Source organism: Ciconia boyciana, chromosome 11, assembly GCF_034638445.1.
Source record: "Ciconia boyciana chromosome 11, ASM3463844v1, whole genome shotgun sequence".
Lineage (NCBI taxonomy): Eukaryota > Metazoa > Chordata > Aves > Ciconiiformes > Ciconiidae > Ciconia > Ciconia boyciana.
The window spans coordinates 5,964,363-5,988,936 of record NC_132944.1 but is presented as its reverse complement, the minus strand read 5'-3'; the positions used below and the strand labels follow the sequence as shown (position 1 = coordinate 5,988,936).

At 40.8% G+C, this 24,574-nt stretch overlaps 1 protein-coding gene across 6 annotated transcripts in view; it reads left to right on the top strand.

The window, feature by feature from the left end:
• PRKCD (protein kinase C delta) overlaps positions 1-24,574 on the top strand; it is a 75,231-nt gene that overhangs the window by 35,199 nt on the left and 15,458 nt on the right. For all 6 annotated transcript variants that reach the window (XM_072876109.1, XM_072876106.1, XM_072876111.1 and 3 more), the window contains 3 exons: positions 9,476-9,610; positions 13,565-13,764; positions 16,834-16,894. In XM_072876109.1, coding sequence (XP_072732210.1) covers positions 9,496-9,610; positions 13,565-13,764; positions 16,834-16,894 — 376 coding nt within the window. In that variant the 5' untranslated portion in view covers positions 9,476-9,495. The remainder of the gene's footprint in view (positions 1-9,475; positions 9,611-13,564; positions 13,765-16,833; positions 16,895-24,574) is intronic.

Here is a 24,574-nt window from a genome sequence, read left to right as displayed (position 1 = left end):
GAATGTCCCACCACCCATTGCTCTCAGTGTAGTCTTTAACAGTCCATTGTATCGCTCAATTTTCCCAGAGGCTGGTGCATGACAGGGGATGTGATATACCCACTCAATGCCGTGCTCTTTGGCCCAGGTGTCTATGAGGTTGTTTCGGAAATGAGTCCCGTTGTCTGACTCAATTCTTTCTGGGGTGCCATGTTGCCACAGGACTTGCTTTTCAAGGCCCAGGATAGTGTTCTGGGCAGTGGCATGGGGCACAGGATATGTTTCCAGCCATCCGGTCGTTGCTTCCACCATTGTAAGCACATAGCGCTTGCCTTGGCAGGTTTGTGGGAGTGTGATATAATCGATCTGCCAGGCCTCCCCATATTTATATTTCAGCCATCGCCCTCCATACCACAGAGGCTTTAACCACTTGGCTTGTTTAATTGCAGCACATGCTTCACATTCATGGATAACCTGTGCAATAGTGTCCATGGTTAAGTCCACCCCTCGATCACGAGCCCATCTATATGTTGCATCTCTTCCTTGATGGCCTGAGGTATCATGGGCCCACCGGGCTATAAATAATTCACCCTTATGTTGCCAGTCCCGATCCACCTGAGTCACTTCAATCTTAGCAGCCTGATCCACCTGCTGGTTGTTTTGATGTTCCTCAGTGGTCCGACTCTTGGGTACATGAGCATCTACGTGACGTACTTTTACAACCAGGTTCTCTACCCAGGCAGCAATATCTTGCCACAGTGCGGCAGCCCAGATGGGTTTGCCTCTGTGCTGCCAATTGTTCTGCTTCCATTGCTGTAACCACCCCCACAGGGCATTTGCCACCCTCCATGAGTCAGTATAGAGACAGAGCACTGGCCGCTTTCCTCATTCAGCAATGTCTAAAGCCAGCTGGATGGCTTTTACTTCTGCAAATTGGCTCGATTCACCTTCTCCTTCAGCAGTTTCTGTGACTTGTCATATAGGACTCCATACAGCAGCCTTCCACCTCCGATGCTTTCCCACAAGACAACAGGACCCATCAGTGAACAGGGCATATTGCTTCTCATTTTCTGGCAGTTTATTATACAGCAGGGCCTCTTCAGCACGCATCACTTTTTCCTCTGGTGATATTTCAAAATCTTTGCCTTCTGCCAGTCCATGATCACTTCCAAGATTCCTGGGCGATTGGGGTTTCCTATCCGAGCCAGTTGTGTGATCAGTGCAACCCACTTACTCCACATAGCATCAGTTGCATGATGTGCAGAGGGGACCCTCCCTTTGAACATCCAGCCCAGCACCGGCAGTCGGGGTGCCAAGAGGAGTTGTGCTTCAGTGCCAACCACTTCCGAAGCAGCTCGAACCCCTTCATATGCTGCCAGTATCTCTTTCTCAGTTGGAGTACAGTGGGCCTCAGATCCTCTGTATCCCCGACTCCAAAGCCCAAGGGGTCGACCTCGAGTCTCCCCTGGTGCTTTCCGCCAGAGGCTCCAGGTAGGGCCGTTCTCCCCGGCTGCGGTGTAGAGTGCATTTTTTACATCTTGTCCTGCCCGGACTGGCCCAAGGGCTACTGCATGAACTATCTCCTGTTTAATTTGTTCAAAGGCTTGTCGTTGCTCAGGGCCCCATTTGAAATCGTTCTTCTTCCGGGTCACTTGATAGAGAGGGCTTACAGTCCCAAATTACAGTCAAACTGTAATTTGGGATATACATTCTCCAAAAACCCACAATGCCTAAGAAAGCTTGTGTTTCCTTTTTGCTAGTTGGTGGAGACATGGCTGTTATTTTGTAAATCACATCCATTGGGATCTGATGAAGTCCATCTTGCCATTTTATTCCTAAAAACTGGATCTCCTGTGCAGGTCCCTTGACCTAACTTTGTTTTATGGCAAAGCCGGCTTTCAGGAGGATCTGGACTATTTTTTTCCCTTTCTCAAAAACTTCCTCTGCTGTATTGCCCCATACGATGATGTCATCAATGTATTGCAGATGTTCTGGAGCTTCACCCTGTTCCAGTGCAGTCTGAATCAGTCCATGGCAAATGGTAGGGCTGTGTTTCCACCCCTAGGGCAGTCGATTCCAAGTGTACTTAACGCCCCTCCAAGTGAAAGCAAGCTGTGGCCTGCACTCTGGTGCCAAAGGGATTGAGAAGAACGCATTAGCGATATCAATTGTAGCATACCATTTGGCTGCTTTTGACTCCAGTTCGTATTGCAGTTCCAGCATGTCCGGCACGGCAGCACTCAGCGGCGGCGTGACTTCATTCAGGCCACGATAGTCTACTGTTAGTCTCCACTCTCCATTAGACTTTTGCACTGGCCATATAGGACTGTTAAAAGGTGAACGAGTCTTACTGATCACTCCTTGGCTCTCCAGTCGACGAATCAGCTCATGGATGGGAATCAGGGAGTCTCGGTTGGTGCGATATTGCCCCCGGTGCACCGTTGTGGTAGCAATTGGCACCTGTTGTTCTTTGACCCTCAGCAACCCCACAACAGAAGGGTCCTCTGAGAGACCAGGCAAGGTGGACAACTGTTTAATTTCCTCTGTCTCCAAGGCAGCTATACCAAAAGCCCACCGGTACCCTTTTGGGTCCTTGAAGTACCCTCTCCTGAGGTAGTCTATGCCAAGGATGCACGGAGCCTCTGGGCCAGTCACAATGGGGTGCTTTTGCCACTCATTCCCAGTTAGACTTACTTCGGCCTCCAATACAGTCAGCTGTTGGGATCCCCCTGTCACCCCAGAAATATGGATGGGTTCTGCTCCTATATAGCTTGATGGCATTAGGGTACACTGTGCACCGGTGTCTACAAGAGCTTTATACTCCTGTGGGTCTGATGTGCCAGGCCATCGGATCCATGCAGTCCAGTAAACCCGGTTGTCCCTTTCCTCCACCTGGCTGGAGGCAGGGCCCCCCTAATCCTGGTCACAATATTCATTACCCATTTCTTGTATATACGAGTCAGGAGCTTCTTCATTATAATCAAGAGTAAGATCAGCCCTTTTACTCTGTCTGGGGAACTGTCCACTGGAAACCGGAGCAGCAATTTTCCTGGAAGAACCCCCTTTGGTGATTGTTTTTCCTTGCAACTCACGTACCCATGCCTCTAGGGTTGAGGTAGGTTTTCCATCCCACTTCCTCATGTCCTCTCCGTGGTCACGCAAGTAAAACCATAGGGTGCCCCGTGATGTGTACCCTCTATATCCTCTCCCTTGAGCAGAGGAACGCTGACTCCTAATAGTTGAGACACTGGTCCGTATAGGTGGGGAGTAGGACATATCTTCTTCGAGTCGCTGGACCTTCCGGGACAGTTTCTCCACAGCTGAGACAAGGGAGGAAGAGATACTTTCTTCGTATTCCCGGAGGTTACTAGCAGCTTCATTCACTGTTGGACCATCTCCGTCTCTCCAGGTCAGTATTGCCAATGAGTTGGCACACGACGGTGGTATGTTCCGTACCAACTTCCGTCACATAGGTCTTGTGCACTGGACCTCATCTGGATCTGTGGGTGACCGCACATCGTCCAGATCACCATAAATCACTTCCAGCACAGCTAATTCCCTTAGGTACTGGATACCTCTCTCCATGGTGGTCCATTTCCCGGGGCGGTATACAACATCTTCCTTGAAGGGATACCTTTCCTTTATAGCTGACAGGAGTCGGCTCCAGAGGCTGTGGGCTGGTTCCCCTTTTCCAATTGCTTTGTCAATGCCCCCTTCCCTAGAAAGGGATCCCAGCTGGTTGGCTTTCTTACCCTCTAGTTCCAGGCTACTGGCCCCACTATCCCAGCATCGGAGCAGCCAGGTGACAATGTGCTTCCCTGGACGACGGCTGAAATCTTTTCGCATATCTCGCAGCTCACTCAGGGATAGGGATCGGGTGGTTTCCGTCTCATTTACGAGTTCTTCGTCTTCCTCTTCCTCTCTCTGTGATGGCCCTGCTCCTTCATCTTCCCTTTCTAAAGGAGCTGACTTTCGCTTCCAGGATTTCTTTTTATGTATAGGGGCGACTGATACTGACACAGGTTGGTCCTCTGTCTGAACAGCAGTGCTTGTAACAGAGTTGTCCGGAGCAGCTGCAGCTGCAGTGCCTGTCTCAGGGGGGGCTGGAGCAGCCGCAGTGCCTGTCACAGGGGTAATCGGAACAGCCGCAGTGCCTGTTGCAGGGGTAGCTGGAGCAGCTGCAGTGCCTCTCACTTTGTCACCAGATCCTTGAGGGTTCTGAATAGTGTTGAACAGGGCTCGGTAGGCATGGGCCAGACCCCAGCACATTGCAGTGATTTGTGTCTCCCTAGAATTGGCAGGGTGACGACATACTTTTTCCAAATATTCTACTAATTTTTCAGGATTCTGCACTTGTTCAGGGGTGAAGTTCCAAAACACTGGAGGTGCCCAATAACTTAGGCATTTGCCCATGCTATCCCACACACCCTGCCACTCATAACTGTCTGGCCTTGGGGCAGATCTCTGGATGATATTCTTAAATTGCCTACTAATCTAGGACAAGATCGAAACAATATTCCCAAGCAATACCAATAGAAATATCTTAACTACCCAAGGATGTTCAAGATACTGAAAAGTTATTGCAATGAAGGAGGAAGCATTGTAGAAGAAAGTAGTGAATGTACAATTCTGCATTTCCTCCATAAGGTAATACCCGACATACAATAATGGTTTCAGTACAGCACTTAGATAATACCAAAATAAATCCAAGATCACTGTTTTAATAACAAATTTCACAGGCAAAACATCACCAATTAAAGCAGAGCACAGAAACAGCAGCGATGTCCTGGCCATCTCCCAGCCCAGGCACATGGCCATTGCTGTTATCAAAATGTTCCCAGGCACAGCAGAATAAGGTGATAAGCAGCACAGCAGCACAGCAAGCAGCGAAAGCAAAAAGCAGCCACTAACGAGCCTTAGACTCTAATATACAGTAAGGAAAGCAAGCCTTATGACAAGCACAGAAGCCTGCTGATTAATAGCTAAACAGCAATAACAGCTATAAATTCTATCATCTAGCACATTCCAATCAAATCTGCCGTTATCTCAAACCCTTCGAGCCCCATGTTGGGCACCAAAAAGAACTGTCGTGGTTTGCCCCAGATGGCAACTAAGCACCATGCAGCCGCTCACTCACTCCCCCCCACCCCCGCGGTGGGATGGGGAAGAGAATCGGAAGAGTAAAAGTGAGAACACTCGTGGGTTGAGATAAGGTCAGTTTAATAGGGAAAGCAAAAGCCACGCGCGTGAGCAAAGCGAAGCAAGGAATTCATTCACTACTTCCCATGGGCAGGCAGGTGTTCAGCCATCTCCAGGAAAGCAGGGCTCCCTCACGCATAATGGTTGCTTGGGAAGACAAATGCCATCACTCCGAATGTCCCCCCCTTCCTTCTTCTTCCCCAGCTTTATATACTGAGCATGATGTCATATGGTGTGGAATAGCCCTTTGGTCAGTTTGGATCAACTATCCTGGCTGTGTCCCCTCCCAGCTTCTTGGGCACCTGGCAGAGCATGGGGAGCTGAAAAAAGTCCTTGACCAGTGTAAATACCACTCAGCAACAGCCAAAACATCAGCGTGTTATCAATATTATTCTCATACCAAAACCCAAAACACAGCACTACACCAGCCACCAGGAAGGAAATCAACTCTATCCCAGCCGAAACCAGGACAATGACAAAACAAATGTTGTGCTGGACAGCATCCGATGGTGTACTCTGAATCAGTGTGGCCATCATTGTGTACTTCATATAGAGTAATGTTACTAGAAGGTTTTTCCCCTAGCTTTTTTTCAGATTGCACATGGCTTTGAAACTGTTTGAGATATTGAACCTGTAATTTAGACTTGCAGTATTTTTGGAGTTCGCATCTCAGTTTTTCCACCATGTGGTTTGGATATAAAATCACACCCTTCAGGGAAAACAGTTTGGCTTTAATACTTCATAGCAGCAATGCAGATTGTATGAATAGATTGTAAAATCTCCCTCAATTCATAGCTGATGTTTTATAGCAGTTTCAGTTCTTGACAGATACAGTTCTTAAAACTAGAGTCAACACTTGTTCTGTCACTTCTGAAATAGTCATGGAGACTAGAGAGGGACTCTTGTCTAAAATGCAACAAAAAACCCATATGTATTGGTTTCGATGTTTTCGGTTTTCAAATGTGACAAAACTTTGGATGAGTGTATTCAGCAGGGATTTTGAGAAACTTTGTTGAATTAAAAGGAATCTCTCTCACTGAGTTTCACTGCCAAAAACAGTTTTAGTGGGGTATGTTTTTGTTTACGGCAGTAGAGATGATACTTGTCAACTATCTCATTGCAATATCTTGGCATAGACAAGGATCGGAAAACGTACCTGAGGAGCAAATCCAAACCCTCCTTTCTCACTTAACCTCCCTGCGTCACAATATAGTCTATCATATATAGTGAGATTTTGCATGAAGCCACTTAAAATCTCTACTTTTGTGAAAAAAGCATAATGTGCAAGGGTAGAGAAACTTGGCAGGAACAGGTAGTTTGTTATGTGAAAATAAGCTGTTGAGATTTTTTTTTTTTTTAAGTTGTTGTTAAATGGAAAAGCAAAAAGGTATCTTCTAGTTTCACAGTGACCTTGGACTGAGCGCATTTGAACATCATCAGAAATTCTGGAATATTGTTGTTTTCTCTTAACTGCTGAATTGGTTGTGCGTAGCATTTCTGAGTGAGCGTTTGAGGTTGCACTGAAGCCAAGTACAGTGAAACTGAAACAAATAACCATATTCAAAACCAAGAAGAAGAGCTGAAAATGTGGCCTTCAAATTATTTGGCCATGAGAAATGAGGAAGATTGTGGGATTATTCAAAATGCGTATGCATTGTACCTGTTTCTATTGTATCTGTTAATCTGGAGTTAGAGGTAAACGTTAAAGCCTTGTGTTCTGTTTCAGGACTAACACTGGCTTGAGTCAGATGGTCTGAGTGAAATCATGCAATTGTTAGTTTAGCTTTGTTAGTGCTTTCCAATTTTTTGTTAGTGTAGTCCCAGACTTACTGGAAATTGTGACTTCTAGCTGGGCTGTCCCTTCCAGCCAGAATTATCCTGCGGTCCTGTGATCCTGTCAAATAAACTTTCCAGTCGGAGCTACATGCTGACCTACCCAGCTTGTTTCTACCTATGGCCTAATTGGGTCTTAAAGCTGTTTCCCCAGAAGTGAATGATTATGAAATCTGGTTTCTTTTACATCCATATTGAGTAGTAACTATATGTGATCTGGTGTTGGCAAATCATGTAGCTAGTCACTTGAGGGTAGTTCTGAACATAGTGATCACAAGGTCTCTTGAGCAGCTAAAATGTGTTCCTCATTAAAACTCTTTATGAGCATTGTGTTTACATTGCATTTGTGAAAGTGAGGTATCGGATGGTATTTGTTAATTTTTACAAAAGCTGTCTATTTTTCTTTCTTTGTGAGGTCATCTCAATCTCCAGTCTCATAAAATGGTGCTCCAAGCTACAATAACCAGTGGGTTAGTGGGGAAGGTTTGTTGTTTTATTGCGAGTCTGGATGACCTTCTGAGTGAATGTGAATTATAGTCGTGGCTTTCAGTTCTTCAGTGGGATAAGCAACGGTGCCAAGTAATCCTAAACCTGCTTTCTAACTTTGTCTTACTCTACAGAAAAGAAAGTAGGGAAACAGTCAGTTAATAAAAACTAGATCAATGAATGTTAGGGAGCCATAAAATTTTTCCATTTATTGAGAATGGTCTCCGCATAGGGAGATTGCGTGATGTGCAAATAATGGTGTTGGGAGCTATATGCTGTCTTGCTGCAAAGACTCTGATTTCACAGTCTTTTATCTAAATGACTGTTCTGGGCCTTCAGAGATATAAGAGGAATGTTAATTGCTTCTCGGGTCGATGTCTTTACATTAAAAAAAATGCAAGTATGTGCAGGATTGCTTGAAATGGTCTTTCTAGTGCTGCTTCACCGAGCTGGTTAACAATCTACAGTCAAAAGGACAGCTCAGCCCAGTTTCAATTCTTTATTTTTTTCATAATATCTTCCTGTTACTTCGTTAACTCTTTTCTCCTAATCCCTCCTTGTCTGCATCCCTCATTCTCTGATCGCACTAGCATTCTCTTGCTATCAAATGACTGTTTTCCCTTTGAATAAGTAATTTTTGCTTCACAAAACAATACTGACATGCAAGCTACAGGGCTAACTCCCTTGCTGAAGGTGCTGCGAATTGTAAAATGTAATCTGCTCAAAGTTCAGGAGCTCTTGAGAATGAGGGAAGACTAGTGAAACACCACTTTGCTGACTTAGAAATTACAGGTGTTTTGGATTCTTGTAATTCCTGACAGCTGAAACCAGGTGACACAGTAGTGCTGGAGTTTTTTCTACCTCTCCCTCTTCCCTTTGCCTGGTATGTGCAGGTATAGAGGCTCACAGTTTGAATCATTAGCTCTGTGACGCTTCCTAGGATTAGTACACTGCCACCTGAAAGCAATGCTTGAGTAGAAGTCGTGCGATATTATACTTGTTTCAGTTTGGTGGTAGTATTTGGAATGTACATGTTTTCCATATTAAGTATGGAAAATAAAATGCACACTTATCCAGTGAAATATCTAGGTTTCAGAAATTTCTGTAACTGTGCATTTATCTAAGTGAGGAAGAAAGTGTGAACTCGTGTATGAACCAATTACTCAGGTTGTTAATGTTGATCAAGTGCTCATATGCAGTGCAATTACTTGATCATGCTTAAGGACATGTTACCCTTACTGTACATCTGGTCGTGGTTTTTGCTGCAGTGTACAGAAATTGTATGTAGGTTCAGTAGTTTCTCAGATAATCTTTAAAAATAAAATTAACCAAAGGTGTTCCTTTTATCATTTGATTGCCTGCTGAGGTGCCTAGAATTCTGTCTGGGAATTTTTGAGGTTGTGTAGCAATTAAAAAAGAAAATAATGTGTACCTAAATGCAACAAAATAATATGAGCTTTAGATGATTAATTTTCCTCCTAGCTCTCCCTCCTTGCATTGTGAGAGATACTGGGAATACATGTGGAACAGACAAAACTCTTCTTCCTCCCTTTTTTCTCCCAACCCACCCTTCATTCCAGGTGTGAGGAAAAAAATGTTTAAAAAAACCCCAAACAATCTATTAGTTTGTGAACTACTTATTTGATAAGAATGTTTATACACTTGTGTGTTAATGAATAGGATCTCTGTGTTTAAAAATTGAGCAAGATCTGAGTCAAAGGCATAACTGCTACTTACTTTTAATAGGATATGGTTAAAAGGGTGTCTTAAATTCAGTCTTTGATTGTGCCTGTTACATTTTTTTGTTTCAGTACGTGCCAGTTTTACTTCAGGCTCATGGTCTCAAAGCTGCATTCAAGACTTGTTTAGAGGATGGGTTCTGTCAGCTACAATGGCTGCTGAGAAATGTGTATTGTTTTTTACAAATCTCAGACCAGGTCTTTTATTCTATGATTTTTATTTATTTCTTTCCACTTAGGTTGTGTATCATTGTGAGCAATGGCCCCCTTCTTACGGATATCTTTCAACTCATTTGAGCTGGGACGTGTACAGAATCAAGGGGAGCAACTACAGCCTTTCTGTGCTATCAAGATGAAGGAAGCGTTGACTACAGGTGAGGCTACAAATGGTGATGCTTTTCTGGATATGAATAAGTTTTTGAGAAATACTGCAATCCCTCTCAGCCTGTGAATGGTAGTGAGTCCTGCTGTTCCTGTCATGCCAAGCACTTCAACATGAGCTTTTATTTCAGAATGGGAGAAATAACAATGACTTTTGTCTCTATCGCCACCTTAAAACAAGACTTCTTTATTAGTGCTTTCTTGTACTGCGGCCAGAGTGCTCAGCACTTGGTAGGGTGAAGTCTAAGCTTCCTAGTTTCTTACTTCACCACCAACACACAACTGTTCACAAAATATGTGGTGAAGCAGCTGAAATGTCACTTTTGCATGGGTTCAGGTGAGTTGTGAATTTTGCATGACAAAGTTTTGCAAATGTTAAATAAAGCATCGCTTTCTCCAGTTCGTGACAGACTCTGCTTGCAGAAGCTTTGCAGGGGAGAGTGGTGTATCACAGAATCGTATAGGTTGGAAAAGACCTTTAAGATCATGAAGTCCAACTGTAAACCTAACAATACCAAGACCACCACTACACCATGTCCCTAAGCACCTCATCCAAACGTCTTTTAAATACCTCCAGGGATGGCGACTCAACCACTTCCCTGGGCAGCCTGTGCCAATGCTTGATAACCCTTTCAGTGAAGTAAAATTTCCTAATATCCAGTCTAAACCTCCCCTGGCGCAACTTGAGGCCATTTCCTCTCGTCCTATCGTGTAGTGGAGTGCCGTGAAGAGGGATTTGAACTGCAGCAGGTTTGAGAAAACTATCCTCAAGCAGAGAGTAGTAAATGATCTTTATTGACTTGGAGGATAGGTAATAATGAGAAGTGTCATCTGTTGTTGTAGAAACTGAGGCATTTTGGCAGAATTATTTGCTTGGAATGACTTCCACCCGAGGTCTTGTTAGCACCTCCCTGTTCAGCAGGCCTTCAGCCTTCAAAGACTGCTTCTTACAGAAACTGGTCCAAAGGTTTATAATATTTGGTGACATTTAGCTAGAGTGCACCACTGTAGCCAAACAGGATGAGAGGGAATTGCTGTACTGGGTTAGAATGCAGCCTGCATTATGGCTCTAGGGCTTCACAAAACATCAAAGAATGCAGGAAAGGGTGAATTTTCTTCTTCCTCACACTATGACTGGGCTTTCTCCTTATTGCTGAGGTAAAAGCTGCATTTAGACTTTAAACACAAGGTGCAGTGCCCCTTCCAGAAAATGTTGTCATTGAGCAAATGTGTTAAGCTCCAAAGAAGCAGTTTCCTAGTCTGTTGGGACAACCTCTGAAGAAATGGTGTTGAAAGTGTTGCAGCTGCCAGAATGTGTGGAGAGGTGGAAGTGTCTAAATAAATCCACTGTTTTTTTCAGCTGTCTCCTTTTGAGAAGTAGAATTGTCCCAACACATCTCCTCTTTGCTTGCACGTGTCTTTTGAAGTACTAAAAAATGGGGGAGGAGAGCGCAGTGAACCTTGGAGCAGTGACTGATTGGGGTAATCGGGAAAAGAAACTGATGCTGCTGTTATCAGTTATCTTTGACAAGATCTGGAATAACTTTTGTTGGATTTGCACACTGAAACATGATCAAGGAAAAGCTTATTGTATAGGAAGAAGAAAATCACTTGCCTAATGATTAGGCATTAAGCCAATTTGCAATCATGTAAAATGTTTTGAAGCCAGTAGTGTTAGCAGAGAAACAAAGGAGGCCTGAATACAGGAGGGGTAAGAAGAGTGTTCTTCTTAAAGGCTGTTCTTTGCTGACACTTAAGTGTTCATTTGCAGGCAAGCAGTGTGAGCCATGACAAATCTTGATTAGTATGATTTTAATTACAAAAGCAGCATGGCCAGGCTGGAAGTTGTTGCCAGTAATTCAGATGACTTCTTTCAGTTTTACACAGGGTAAAAATGTATATAGTAACTGATCAAAGCAGATATTAATTGGGACATGAGAATAGGGACAGTCCTGTGAACAGACTGAAATAGTTCTCTCCCCCTCTAAGAATCCTACAAGGAGTATTACCAACGCTTCTGTAAACTGCTGCTGCTTCTGCAAACCGTGAACTATTGTCAAAGGTTCTGCAAATTGGTGCAATTTCTCATATTCCCAAGGATGCCTCCTGAAGCTTGCCTTTTTGATGAAGGGGTCTGGCTGTAGCAATCAAAAAAATAGGCTAGTGTAAAAGCCTTGCTGTGCAGACACCCTGCTTTGAATTTCCCCTCACCTTTATTGTCTGTCCTAATAATCTCTAAATTGTGTTTTGTTTGAGCTTTCCCTATATATTTTCATCATAATATTTCCAACTTCTTCCATAGTTAAGAATACCAAGTACAGGGCTATGGAAGTAGGTTTGCACTCCTAAGAACTGGAGTTTTTCTTTCTGCAGAGTTCTCCAAATTCAAGGTAAAAGGTTTTGACTGAGTAAAGGAGGAATGCTCAAGTTTGCTTTGAAACGGAGGAGGTCCTCAGGTGGCTGTTTTTGAGCATTTCAGAATGCCCTTTGGCAAGCAGGCTTAGGTCTGCTTGTCAAAGTTGTAATTTGTAATGCTGTTGTTGGCAGGCATTCCCTAATAAAGAAGTACAAGGATGCTATTTGCTACTCTTGTTTGGATAGCTCAGCACAATTGAGTGGAGTGCGTCGAGCAAGTTATTAATGAATGAACACAAACTTTGCCTTGAGTTTCCAGGAAGATTTGTAAATAATAAGTATCTAATTCTTCCTTTGTTGAAGTGAATGTAAATTCTGTTGCTAATTTTAGGAGGCAGACCACACTGCAGCTTCTTGGGGAAGGGTCCAACTATTTAATCTGCTTTGCTACTGCCTTGATATCATAAGAACAGATTACACATTTAGGGGGGAAATGGATCATTCAGAGCTGAAGAGGCACTTAGAAAGCACTTTTATTGCAGCAAATGATCTTGATAAATAGCAGAAATTGTGCAGAATGTACAAAATTATATTCAGTTACCTGGGCACAAATGAGAAATAATTGGCTTGGCAGCAAATCACAGAGAAAAACTGGGGAGGTGGCATTGCGTACCAGAGTCACAGTGAAGAGCTGGATGTGGTTGCTTAGGAGGCAGTATCATTTTGGATGTGTTGATGGGACTACTAAGAGACCCAGACTTAGAAATATGCTAAAGCTTGTTATAGATTGTGCAGTCACCAGCTGTTTTCTGTGCCTGAGGTAAGGACAGGAAGAAATTAGCTTAACCAGTAGCAAGAGAGGCTTAAGCTGTGTATTAGGAAAAAATCCGTCTAATAAGAATAGTGAAGCACCATAAAACTCCTAAGAAAGGAGTCTGCAGAGATGTTCTCTTGAAGTCCTTTCAGCCCTTTCCGTATTCTTTAACTACACAAGGTCTGCATGTGCTAGAGAGGACAGATAAAGCCTCTTAATATAATTCAAAAAGTAGCAGTCATGGCAGAGACAGAGTACAATGCCAAAGAGAGTGACTTATGAATAGAAGTGAAATGTTGGGATAACTTGGAAGTAGATTAATGAAATATGGAGCCTTTTATCTCTCAGCCACCAGTTTCAATTTAAATTGGGTCAGTGTAAGACATATCTTAATTTATCTTACAGCAGTAGGTATTCACTATGATCAGACGACATGTCATGGAGATTGATACCAGAAAGCAGCCATGCAAATATTCCCTGCCAAGTTGTGACTGACTAAACCAGCTTCTGAATTCCAGAATGGGATTTGTCCCTCCTGGTCTCTCTGGCTGCATGTTAACACCTTCACTGCCTTTGCATGCCTTGTTTGTCAGGGTGAGCTTTGCCTTCCAAGTCATGAATGTTTGAACTGAATATTTAAATTTTGCCCCAACCACAGTACAAGAAATAGCAAGTCTGCTTTTGATTTCTTTTTTTTTTAATTTTATTTTGTTGAGTTTAAGTACTAGATCTACATTATTTGGTTTTACAATTTCTGTCCTTTTTTTGTGGATTTCAGAGAGAGGAAAAACTCTAGTTCAGAAGAAACCTACCATGTATCCAGAATGGAAATCAACTTTTGATGCCCACATTTACGAAGGACGGGTGATTCAGATTGTTCTCATGAAAGCAGCAGAAGAGCCATTATCTGAAGTGACTGTAGGTGTATCAGTCCTAGCAGAGCGGTGCAAGAAAGGCAATGGCAAAGCAGAATTCTGGGTAAGGAAAAAGATTAATTCCTTAAACTTGCTGACCTTGTTATGTTTCTTGCAAGCTGAAGGGATGCCTTATGCCTTTTAAACTATGAGGGTTTGATCCCTTTAGTATGTGTGGCAGGGCTTGCAAGACAATTATTTTAGCAGCATTTTCGAAGCAGATAATGTACAATCAAAGTTCAAGAAATTGAGAATAAAATCCATGGCATTAGTGTTTGAATAATGGCATATATCACATTAAATGCCTATTTTATAAAGCCTAGCAGTTTTTATAGCAAGTAGCAGATGTTTAAATTGGATCTGATCATTGTAATTCATCCAGAGAAAAAGAAAGGTGAAGCTTATTCCAAGGCATTTCTACTTAGAATTTCTAATTTTATTTATTTATTTTTACAATAAATTTTAGTTGGCTTGATACTGCTATAATGGGGATCCTTTAATCCCCATTTTTGTTATCCTGGTATCTTTTCTTGCCACTGTGTCCCAAACAATTTTTTGTACATGAAGCCAAGGGGTATGGCATCTTGCAGAGTGTCATTGCTCCTGTATCATACTGAGCACAATTCTGAGAGTTGAACTCAGAAATATAACAGGGGAGGTAAAGTTAGGGTTTAATGCAGTTTTAAATTTAGAAATATACATTTAGTCTAAATGCCAGTAGTTGTTATTAGTTGTCTAACTACATAAACCCAAACAACAACTTTTAAATAATTGTATGCAAATTAATTTTGTACTGTAAACCCCAAATAAATATAAAATTAAAAATATTAAATATTTTTTGTTTTGTACATCTAGAGAGAGGGGAAAGTGACAGAGGCAGGGAGGATCAAAATGCTGAGCCCAGAAATCTGAAATGTCGAACATATTGTTTTATTCATTTAGTTCATGTATTATAAGGAATTTTTAATGAATTAAGGGTTTAATGATATCATCTTTGTAAAATCCTATTCTCTAGCTTCTTTTTCAACTTTCAGACCCAACTGAATAGGCTTAAATAAATACAATTTCTTCCCCCCCCCCACCTGCCCCCCATTTGATAAAGTTGCTGAGATCCTGGTTCAACAAAAAGGGTTGTGAGAATGTGATGAGGCATTATTGTCCCAGAGAACTCTATAAAATTTTGAAGCAACTCTAATTAGTGTCCTGAATATTTAACATTTCTCCAAATGCAGAAATAAGATTCAGAGAGGAATACCAGGATATCCTATAATTTGAGTGAGAGCTGTCTGGCTAGGTAGATAGTTGCTATAGTCTTGCCCATCATCCAGTTGCATGTGAAGCTGTACTCCAGACGGCTTGCCCAGAAGCTACATGTATTTGCTAATACAGGAACTGCCCGTCTCTGTATTTGGACTACAGTTAGTGCTAAGGAAATATTTGCTAAATGTGAGCAGATCTCCTTAAAATTTCACATGTAGTCTTGTATTCAAAGCCTTCTGGACTGGAGTGTTTCTGAACTTGCCCGAACATGAACTCTACAGGAGAAGACCTTTTCATTGGGTGGGCTAAAGCAGGATGAGCAGGTAGTAACAGATAGTTCCTGGTTACATCCAATTTGATGAGCATCTCGTTTCTCGCACAACTGGCAATGCTGGTCCTTCCTTGGTAGGGGATGGATACACGAACTCTTATGGATACACGAATGCTTTTCCCGAATGCTGGATATGAATAGGAGGGAGTATCCAGTTGCTGCTTAGCTTACTATGGGAATACTTTTTTAAAAAACTCTCCTATTGTCTCTCAAGTCCATTTTTGCTGTAAAATGGCAGGATTTTGCTCTGAGTATGTGCAAATCTAACTATCTATCTCACCATGCAAATCTCAGAAAAAAACTTTCTTAAAGGGGTGCTTGACATTGAAGGGGCTTACAGATTTTGCTAGGTCGGTAGGATCTCACTGGTTTGTACTCACCTGTTACATTCTGAAATCATACACTTTTCTTTCCCCACCTTAACTTGAATTCTGAGACAAGAGCAATTATTCAGAAGAGTAGTTAAAACTAATAGTGATCAGTTTTTGTTTAAGTGATCAGTTTTAGCCAATTCAGTGGTCAGAAATCCTCTGCTTATTATCTGTAGAACAGGTACCACATAGATGTCATCAGTGTTAAACTTCCTCTGTGCAGCCTCTGTCATGACTTGGACAGACCATCATGCCCAGCGAAGAGATGTTAGTTTGCTTACCATAGCCTATAAAGTTATTTTTGTGTATGGAGAGACAGCTGTCAGTAGCAGCTGTAACTGAGGTCTGTGCCTTCTCTAAGTTTTGCTGGGCCAATGTTTTTGAGTGTCAGACATTGCCTTAAAGATGAAAACGTAGTCATTATCTCAGTAGGGTAATAGGATTTGTGGGGATATGTTCACAGGTGCATCTAATGTAATTGTGGTTTTCTTTTTTTCTTTTTTTTCATCCTCCAAGTTGTATTTACGGTTAACCCAGGGATACTTGCTCAGTGCTAAGCGAAGACTGAATCAGACTTTCATGCTTAATAGCTTCTTACCTTTTATGAAGACAGCAGTTTAAGAATTAGTGGCTACTTTCTGAGCACAGGAACTGACCTCAGCTATTGGCTTAAAAGGCATTTGTTTTTGCTGGTCTACACAGAAACCATGTGTAGTGGTTTAAAGGGGAAAGTAAAATAAATTTTGATGATAACCACTGTCTTTTGATTACAGACAACAGTATTTGATATCTTTATGGTTTGTACTCTCAATAAACATATAAAGGATTGTATAGACTTTTTATTTTAAAACTGGGTTCCTGTGCAAATTGAGTTTACTAATAGTAAAAACAGAAGCCAACAAACTTCTTTGCAGAAACGGGAAAGGGACATTCAAAAACAATGTGAACTTTGTCTGCGCTGAACTTTTGGGTAGACATCAAAGCAATGTAGCACACTAGTAAAAGCAGTAGAATAAAAGCCCCTGGTTCAGCTGCAGCAGTGAGATATGGAGGAGGTTTGTAATCCCATAGTTATTGAATATTATACTTTGATTCCCTAGAAGGAGCTGTTTAAATTCCTGAGAGTTTCAGTCAAGCACATACTTCACTGTTGGTATCTTTCTTTCCATAGCTTGACCTACAACCTCAGGGGAAGGTGCTGATGGCTGTGCAGTATTTTTTGGAAGATGCAGGTAATGTCAACTGTTCATTTTCAGTCAGTTATGTAAAAATAAAACCTTTTTTCACATTCCTTTTGTAGAACACAGGATGTAGCTCACAAAAAAAATCACCTGGTGTACTGAGTAGAATCTTCTGATTTCATTGATGTGTTTCATAGGGGTTTTTTTGTTTTGTGGAGTCATGGCTGCATTTGTTAATTTCTAAATGCCTTTGTGCCCTTTATTGCTGTTGCATTTAGCCACTTTTGGTTCTTTAGTATGTCTGTCCTCATGTTTTGATGTGATAGAAAAGATATTATCAGTTCCTTTTTAGGTGCAAAAAAGTTAAGTCTCTTGTTCTAGCTTATGTGGGAAACTTTTTTTTGTGGATTGGGGAACTGGGTCTGAGTTTCCTGGGATTCAGATGTCATATTCACTAATCATGGAAACTGATTGTAGCAATGAGTGAATGGTTAAGTGTTAAAATGCAAATATCTAGTCAATGTTCTGCCATATCAGTTTAAAAAGTGAACAACCTGTATATGTCAGAAATCTACATACACTTTTTGGCGAAGAAACTAGGAGGTAAGAGAAGATAGTTAATTACGAGTCGGGAAGCTTTAAGTTCAGTAATAAAAACAAATATTTTGGCAGGGATTTGTGTATCTGTGGAATTCTTTCCTAAAGGAAATGATGTAAACCTCACAACTTGCTTAGCTAGTAGTTAAAACTTTCCCGTACTAGAAGTCACGAAACCATTATTTCTTGGGAATTTAACTGGTCTGCCATATTAGCCTATCAGTCTTACATGGTTTACTACTATGCGTTTGTAAATAATAAGTGGAAAGAGTAAGCAGTAAGTTTTAAAGCATTGGTGGGTTGTTTTTTTTCCCCCAGATATATACAGGGAACATAGTTCTGCTCTCATAGAACAAGTTAATTGTGAAGGTACCATACATTTTTGTACCATATGTGCAATCTGTGTAGCAGTTACTAGAAAAGCTACTAAAGATAGAATGTGATATGCAGTAGGTGACATTTCAGAGTTGACATTTTATCTTTGCAATGGCAAAAAAAATAGCCTATACACTCATTGTTTTGGTCTCCTTTATGAAAAGTTAACTCTTTAAAGCAAAATTTTTAAAAATTGTGTGACTTTGAAGAACCTGTAAGAGCATGTCTCTGAAGATCAAAAGCTCTCTGGTTATGCACCGCTAATATTCTGGTTTGCATTCAAAGTGTTGTGAGCCATTATATTAGAAAACCTTTGTCTTGGTCTTAGTCATGGCTTTCCTGTGCAAGGCAGTTTCATGGGGCAGTGGTATTATGAGAATCTATCTATTTAATGAGACATACAGAAATCCATTTGTCCAGGAAGCTTAAAAGTTTCTCAATCAAAACTGTACAAAACCAACTTCAGTATTCTCAGTTGCTTGTTTGATGAGGTTGAAGCGTATTTCCTCCTCTGCACACAGACATGAGGAACAGTAGAGACAGCATAAGTGAAAACCTTCCATAATTTGCTATTAGCTGTTAGTAGGGAGATAATATACTTGTGTGCTCTAAGTACTAAAATAATTGTACTTAGTTACTGATCAAAACAATTTAAAAATAGATACAATGTTCTTGCAATTCTTTTCATTGCCTTTATTAAGGATTGCAGCTGGTAGTGGATGAAGCCTAAATGCCAACCAGATCATTAAGGCATGCAATCGTACTTTAATTGGCAAGTTAAGATTCATGCGTTAATGCTCTTGTTAGACCTTCTACTTTGCAACAACTTCCTATTTACCTTCTGCTTTATAGAAAATTACTCACCAATACCTTTTTGGTAACCAAACCACAGAGGCAGTGGAAACTCCCTTTCAAGACATTTATACATCTACGTTTTGTGAAGGAAGGTCACTCAATCTGATATTTGCAGTGTTCACATCAAACATCAATACATTTTAACATACTAATCCTCCTCAAAATTATAGACCTCCCTCATGTCAGTATCTGTATATTGCTAAATAGGCAAACATTGAATTATTTTTGGCTCACCATTGCACTGCTGTAAATGTTTTCTCTAGTTAAATTAGCAGTTACCAGTGTTAGAGCAGAGAAGTTTGTTAGTACATTACAAAGATGTTTGTATTGACTTCCATTCTTTGCATTGCTAAAACCCTTAGTTAATAGTTGGAAGCTCAGAGACAGTTCACATTCCTTCCTATGCACATACCATTTTGTTTTCTCGTGTGCGCCTTTACATACAGAACTGTATGGTAGCTGTGTTTCTAAGATACTAAAAAAGGCTTATTCTGACAGTGGTATTTCAGTTGTTCCCTAGTTTATTTGAAGGTATTGCTACCATTAGTATGTTTGAGTTATAGGTGCTATCTTTTGTTTGAAAATCTCCAAGTACTTTGCAAAAGTGCCTAATTCTTTTTTTGGCTTGTTTTGCAAACAAAAGCTGTTGTTTTTCAACCCTTCCTTCTAAGTAGCAAACACTCTGCCATCTTGAGAAAACTGCTTTTCTCTGCTTCAGTGGTAGGCAACGGTATTGAGAAGTAAGCATGTTATTGCTCCATTATCAGATTTATTATTAGAGAAATATTTTCATGGAATAAACAGGTATTAAAACTTGCTCCATGGTAGGCTACACCAAGACATTTCATTTGTATATCCTTTTTGCAGATTGGGGCCTGGGCAGTTAATTTAGGGCTATATATGAAAAGTCTTCCCAGTCTTAGGGTTTTTTTTCTTTCTAGGCCCTGTAAAACGGGGACTGCAGAGACCTGACTTAGAGCCATCAAAGAGTTTTTATGTCTTCTGTCCTGTGATTTGAAAATAAGTTTGTGCTGGAAATTAAAAGTTTTTCTTCTGATGAGAACAGGGTGTTGGCCTCCATTTTCATTTCAGAATATTGTTTTCTTTCTGCCCCTCCTTCTCTTGTTGTAGTATTGAAACTAGGTTATGATTCTGTAAAGCAGCTTTAGTTTTAATAGGTGGGAGTTGCAATACGTTTAATGCTTTGCTTGATCTTTGTTTATTCAAATGTAGTTAATGACCTTATCGAGTAAGAAAACCCAGGATCACAGAGGTGGCTTGCTGTACTGCTGAGTGTCTTGTGCGGTGTTAGCAGCTTTGGAGGCTTTGGAAGTATGTTTGTGTCTTTTCTTTTAAATTCCGAATTGCTGTTTTGCTGGCTGCAGCTTCCTGGAGGAAGGGTTAGTGAATTCTTTCCTTAAAATGCTATTAGATAGATCAGAAGGTGAGTAATTTGCATGTGAACTTTTGATATCTCAAGTATCTGACTTCTGGGAGAGGAACGTGAACCAGAGAGCCGCATATATTTTGAATATAGTTTTCTCTGTGTGTGTTGAGATGAGTGTTGGGGAAGCATGAGATTTTAGAATTTTTCCGAGGCATCTGTGAAAAAATAATAGGGTAAATAACAGATTTGCTATCACAGTCTGGATATTGTATGGGTCTAAATTAAAATTTGAAGCAAGTTTCTCTATGGATGAGGTGTGTTGGGGAAGGATTGTCACGCTATTAGTAAAAAATAATGATAAGGGCTGAAAAGCCAGAACTGGACCTTATAATTCTAAATGGGGAAGTTGGTATGATTTAATCATTTAACTTGAGAAAATACTATTTCTAGAAATTTGGCAGATGTGATAGTTATTCAGTGGCACCTACCATCTGCTTTAATCTGCATCTAAAAGTACGATTGCATGAATTTAATAAAAACATTTTCCGGCTTAATTGTCTTCAAGAAAATCAAACATTTGCAGAAATTGTGTGATTTCATAAACACAAAGTTGGAAGTGTATTTGGTTGGTAAGGTCGCTAACGCGTTGTGTAGAGCAGAGAAAATTTGATATAGTTATATGTTCACAAGAAATTTGACTTAGATGCTGTATTTTTAAAGGTTGGTTTTACTGTGCCTTTGTAATTTTTAAAAAAAAAAAAAAAGAGAAAACCCATTTTCCAGTTTATTCCCTGTTTTACCACAACAAACGAGAGATATCTGGTGTCTGTGCAGAAGTGTTAACCAAAACACTTATTGAAATTTAAAAAAAAAAAAAGTACTCTGTACAGCCAAGCAGACTGTGTTAGCACAGCAGCTCTGCAGATGGTGTAGGTGCTACAAAGACTGGCGTGGACATGGGCTTTTTTTCTCCTGGATTGAAAGGCAGGTCTTGTTAAAACTCTGGTGTTTTGTTTTAGCGCTTTTCTAAAAGACCATTGACTTCATTAATGCCTATGAAAGACTAGTTCAGTAGCGACATGCTAAAAGTAGCCGCAGAGCAGTCCACCTCAATGCTCTGTCAGTCAAAACAGTAGTAGGTGCTGGCTCGGTGGCCGAGGCAGGACTTCATTCATTTATTTCGAGGAGCAGGCAAGAAGTCCATGTCCTGTGGGTGTCCCAGTCTCTGCGCAGAACAGAGCATAACACACTTGTAGTTTTTCTTACAGCAGAAATGCGTACACTATCACATGTAGTATACGTACCTTTTCATAAAGGTGCTACTAAGAGTTTGTAACACTGTTTTTGACCACTCGTGCTAAAGCTTGTAATGTAGCTGCTTGGGGCCGAGATAGGTAATTTGAGATTATGTGCTAGCTTTGAGAGCAAATAGTATTGGCTTGTACAATAGCAAATTATTGGTATTGCTGCTTCAGTGTCAGCAGTGTAAAATCCACAAGTACTGAGAATGGAGGAAATGGGTTTAAAAAAAAAAAAAAGAGACAGAAATATATAGCAATATTAATATTCTGCCTGTAAATGAAACACTGTGATAATCACAAAACCCAAAATGATTTACCATAGCAAGTTCATGTCACAGAAATGTAGACTTTTGGGAAACTTGTATTTCTGTAAATGGTTTGTTGGGGTTTTTTTTTGTACAGATGGTCTGTAAAGCAATTCTCTCTGGGACCAGGTTAAAGAGCAGTTTTCCTCTGAGACAGTTCATACCAGGAAAGTCTCCTTTGTGAGGAATAAGCTTTCCTTTTTAATGATTGCTCTGTGAGATTAATATTTTTCTTGACCTGAAGACACACTTAACTTTCAAACAAAGCCAAGTGCAAGGCAGTAGAACAGCAGAAGGGGACACTGAACAGAAATGTTAGTAGTTTTTGTAATTTATTATAAAGTTTCAGGCAAATCTCAACTTGAGCAGCCAGTTAACTTGGAAGATGTTTTGCCTGTTCCTGTTTGAAGTGAAGTCCTGGTACTCAGTTTCTGACAGTAGCACTGTTATCTTTCCTCTGTTCACAAACAGAACTGTGAAGTGAGCAAGTTAAAATGAAAAACAAACTCTGCAAACAGTAAATATTTTTTCTGTTTTTTTTCTTTTAAAAAAATCTAGTGGGGTTATTCTGGAGGTTGTTTTCTTTTGTCCTTGAACTTTTGAGGTTCAATTGAGACAATTTGACATCTCACCTTGAGGTTTATTGCAGTTCAGTAGAGTCCTAGCTTATATCGTTTTAGGAAATGTTTTCCAGACTGGGTTGCATGTTATGTTAGTGGCTGTTAAGGACTGTGAAATATTCAAAAGGACTGGCACTGCAATTAAATAGTGTATACAATGGTACGTTTACAGCACTTCTGGAGAACTGCAGTGTCAATTCACAGGCGTGCTTAATGGTTCCTTAATGAATATACAGCACGGAGGAGTTCTGGGTGCTTTTGTCAGGTCAGCTGCAAGTTTTGAGAAGGGACCTTGAAATACATTAACAATGTGTCAGTGATAAATATTAACCACAGTTCTCAATAGAGGAAATAGATTATGTTTAATGGTGTGTGCTGGGTCCAAAATGATTCATTTCAGGTCCAGGCTGCAGAGGTCACATGGATTATAGTTGCTGATTCAGCTGTCTTGTACATGACTGTTTCTGACCATGTGCTGGCGCAGGACAAACATTTCATCTATGGAAATCCTGGCTTGCTTGGACGGGGAAGCAAAGGCTTTCATTTTGTGTGTCTTCCTCCCCCCCCCCTCCCCCCCCATCCATACCATTGTTGGGAAGTTTACTTCCTTGTAATTGTTAATTCTCTCTGCGTCTTTGAAATAAAGCCTTTATTCCCCAGTTGAGTCCATGGTTGGCTGAACTTCTTAAAACTTCTGGAGCAATACACATTAAAGGTAATTTACACATTGAAGATAACTTGTTAAACACGCCCACAATAAATTGGAATGAAATACGCTATCATTTCAGAGCCATCTCAGCTTCAAGATGCACTTGACTTACAGCTGCTGTCCAAACCTCTCAGCTTTTTCTGAAGCATACAAAAATGTTTTCAGCTATACTTTGATATATTGGTTGGTTTGGGCAAAATTAATTTGGTATTTAATAAGGCAGCTGGTTGTGAAGACTGTGTGTTCTCACATGCAGATTTCAAAGTTTTGCTGTGCTCAAGGGTTCTTACAGTTGAAGTATGTTTAAGGAAGGTGGGGGGGTTTCTCTCTTTTTTTTGTTTTGTTTTCCTTTGTGCAAACTAAGTGATTAGTTTGTTAATTGCCCTCTCAAAAATAGATGCCAGTCTAATATATTTCTGTTAAGTTCGACGTCAGTGTTCCAGACAGGGAGAAAACACCACAGTTTCCCATATCCTGATCAAGTTTTGTCAGAGAATTTTGCACACAGTATCAGCAATACTAAATTGCTACAAGTATTTCAGCATGAGGAGAAGCTGTGTCCTGTTCACCTGGTGAATTCTGTTAGTTCCTCACTAAAAACTTGGTTTGCTTGTGTTACAGACTTTAGGGATGCTTTTGTCCTTTAATCTGCTCCATCATAGGTTATCTCCTCAGAATATGTGCTATAAAGCAACATGCCTTTCTCTGCTTCATTGCTGTTACTGATTAAATCACCCTTATGAAGACACCCTTTTCATGCAGCAAACAATATGAAGTATTACTGAGTCTCAACAACGTTGTTTTCCTTGCGTGCACATTTCGGTGTGTGGTTTCCCTGAAGCATTTGAGGAACAGCGGGTGAGGTCTGTGTATTTGCTCAGCAGGATTAAACAAAGAGATAGTACTATTTGCAGACTTCGACAAGCTGAAGTGCAGCAGCTGATGGGAGTTTTTGTTGGGTGAACTCAGTAGCCTGTTTGAACAGCAGAATTGAATCCTGTTCCTGGAGGGGAAGAGGTAACTCGGTGGCATATGTAGTGCCAGGGTGTCATAGTGCTTGTTGTGAGCTCTTTTCAGGGGGAGGCAGGATGGGTTTTTCTCTGAACCAGATGGCCGGTTTCTCAGAAAAGTGCATTAATACCTAGTGGCAAAACCCAGGGACCTTTTTGGATCTTTCTTTTCACTAATATGCTTAATCTTTCCTTAATCTCTGAGCTGATGTTGTCCTTTATTTTCTAAGACAGTACATGCTGCTGCAGTCTGGCTGCTGCTGGCTGTGACTGATAAATTAGTTTGGACACTCTAAATGGTATCAAATGATAGATTGTATTCCAGGTTCAGCAGTCTGTTGGAATAGCAGTGGTGGTAGCCAGCTAATAAAATGACAAAAACCAAGTGCAGCTAGCGACAAGAAAAACAGAGCTCCTGTGTAACTTTGTAGTAAGCTCAGGCGTTGTAGTTAGTGTGACTTGGCAAAGGAGACAAATCTGTTTCTATTGGTATAAAAAGCAAAGCTCCCATTGATATCGATAAAAGGCAGCAATACCATGGAACAAGTAAAAACCAATTGTATTGACAATGG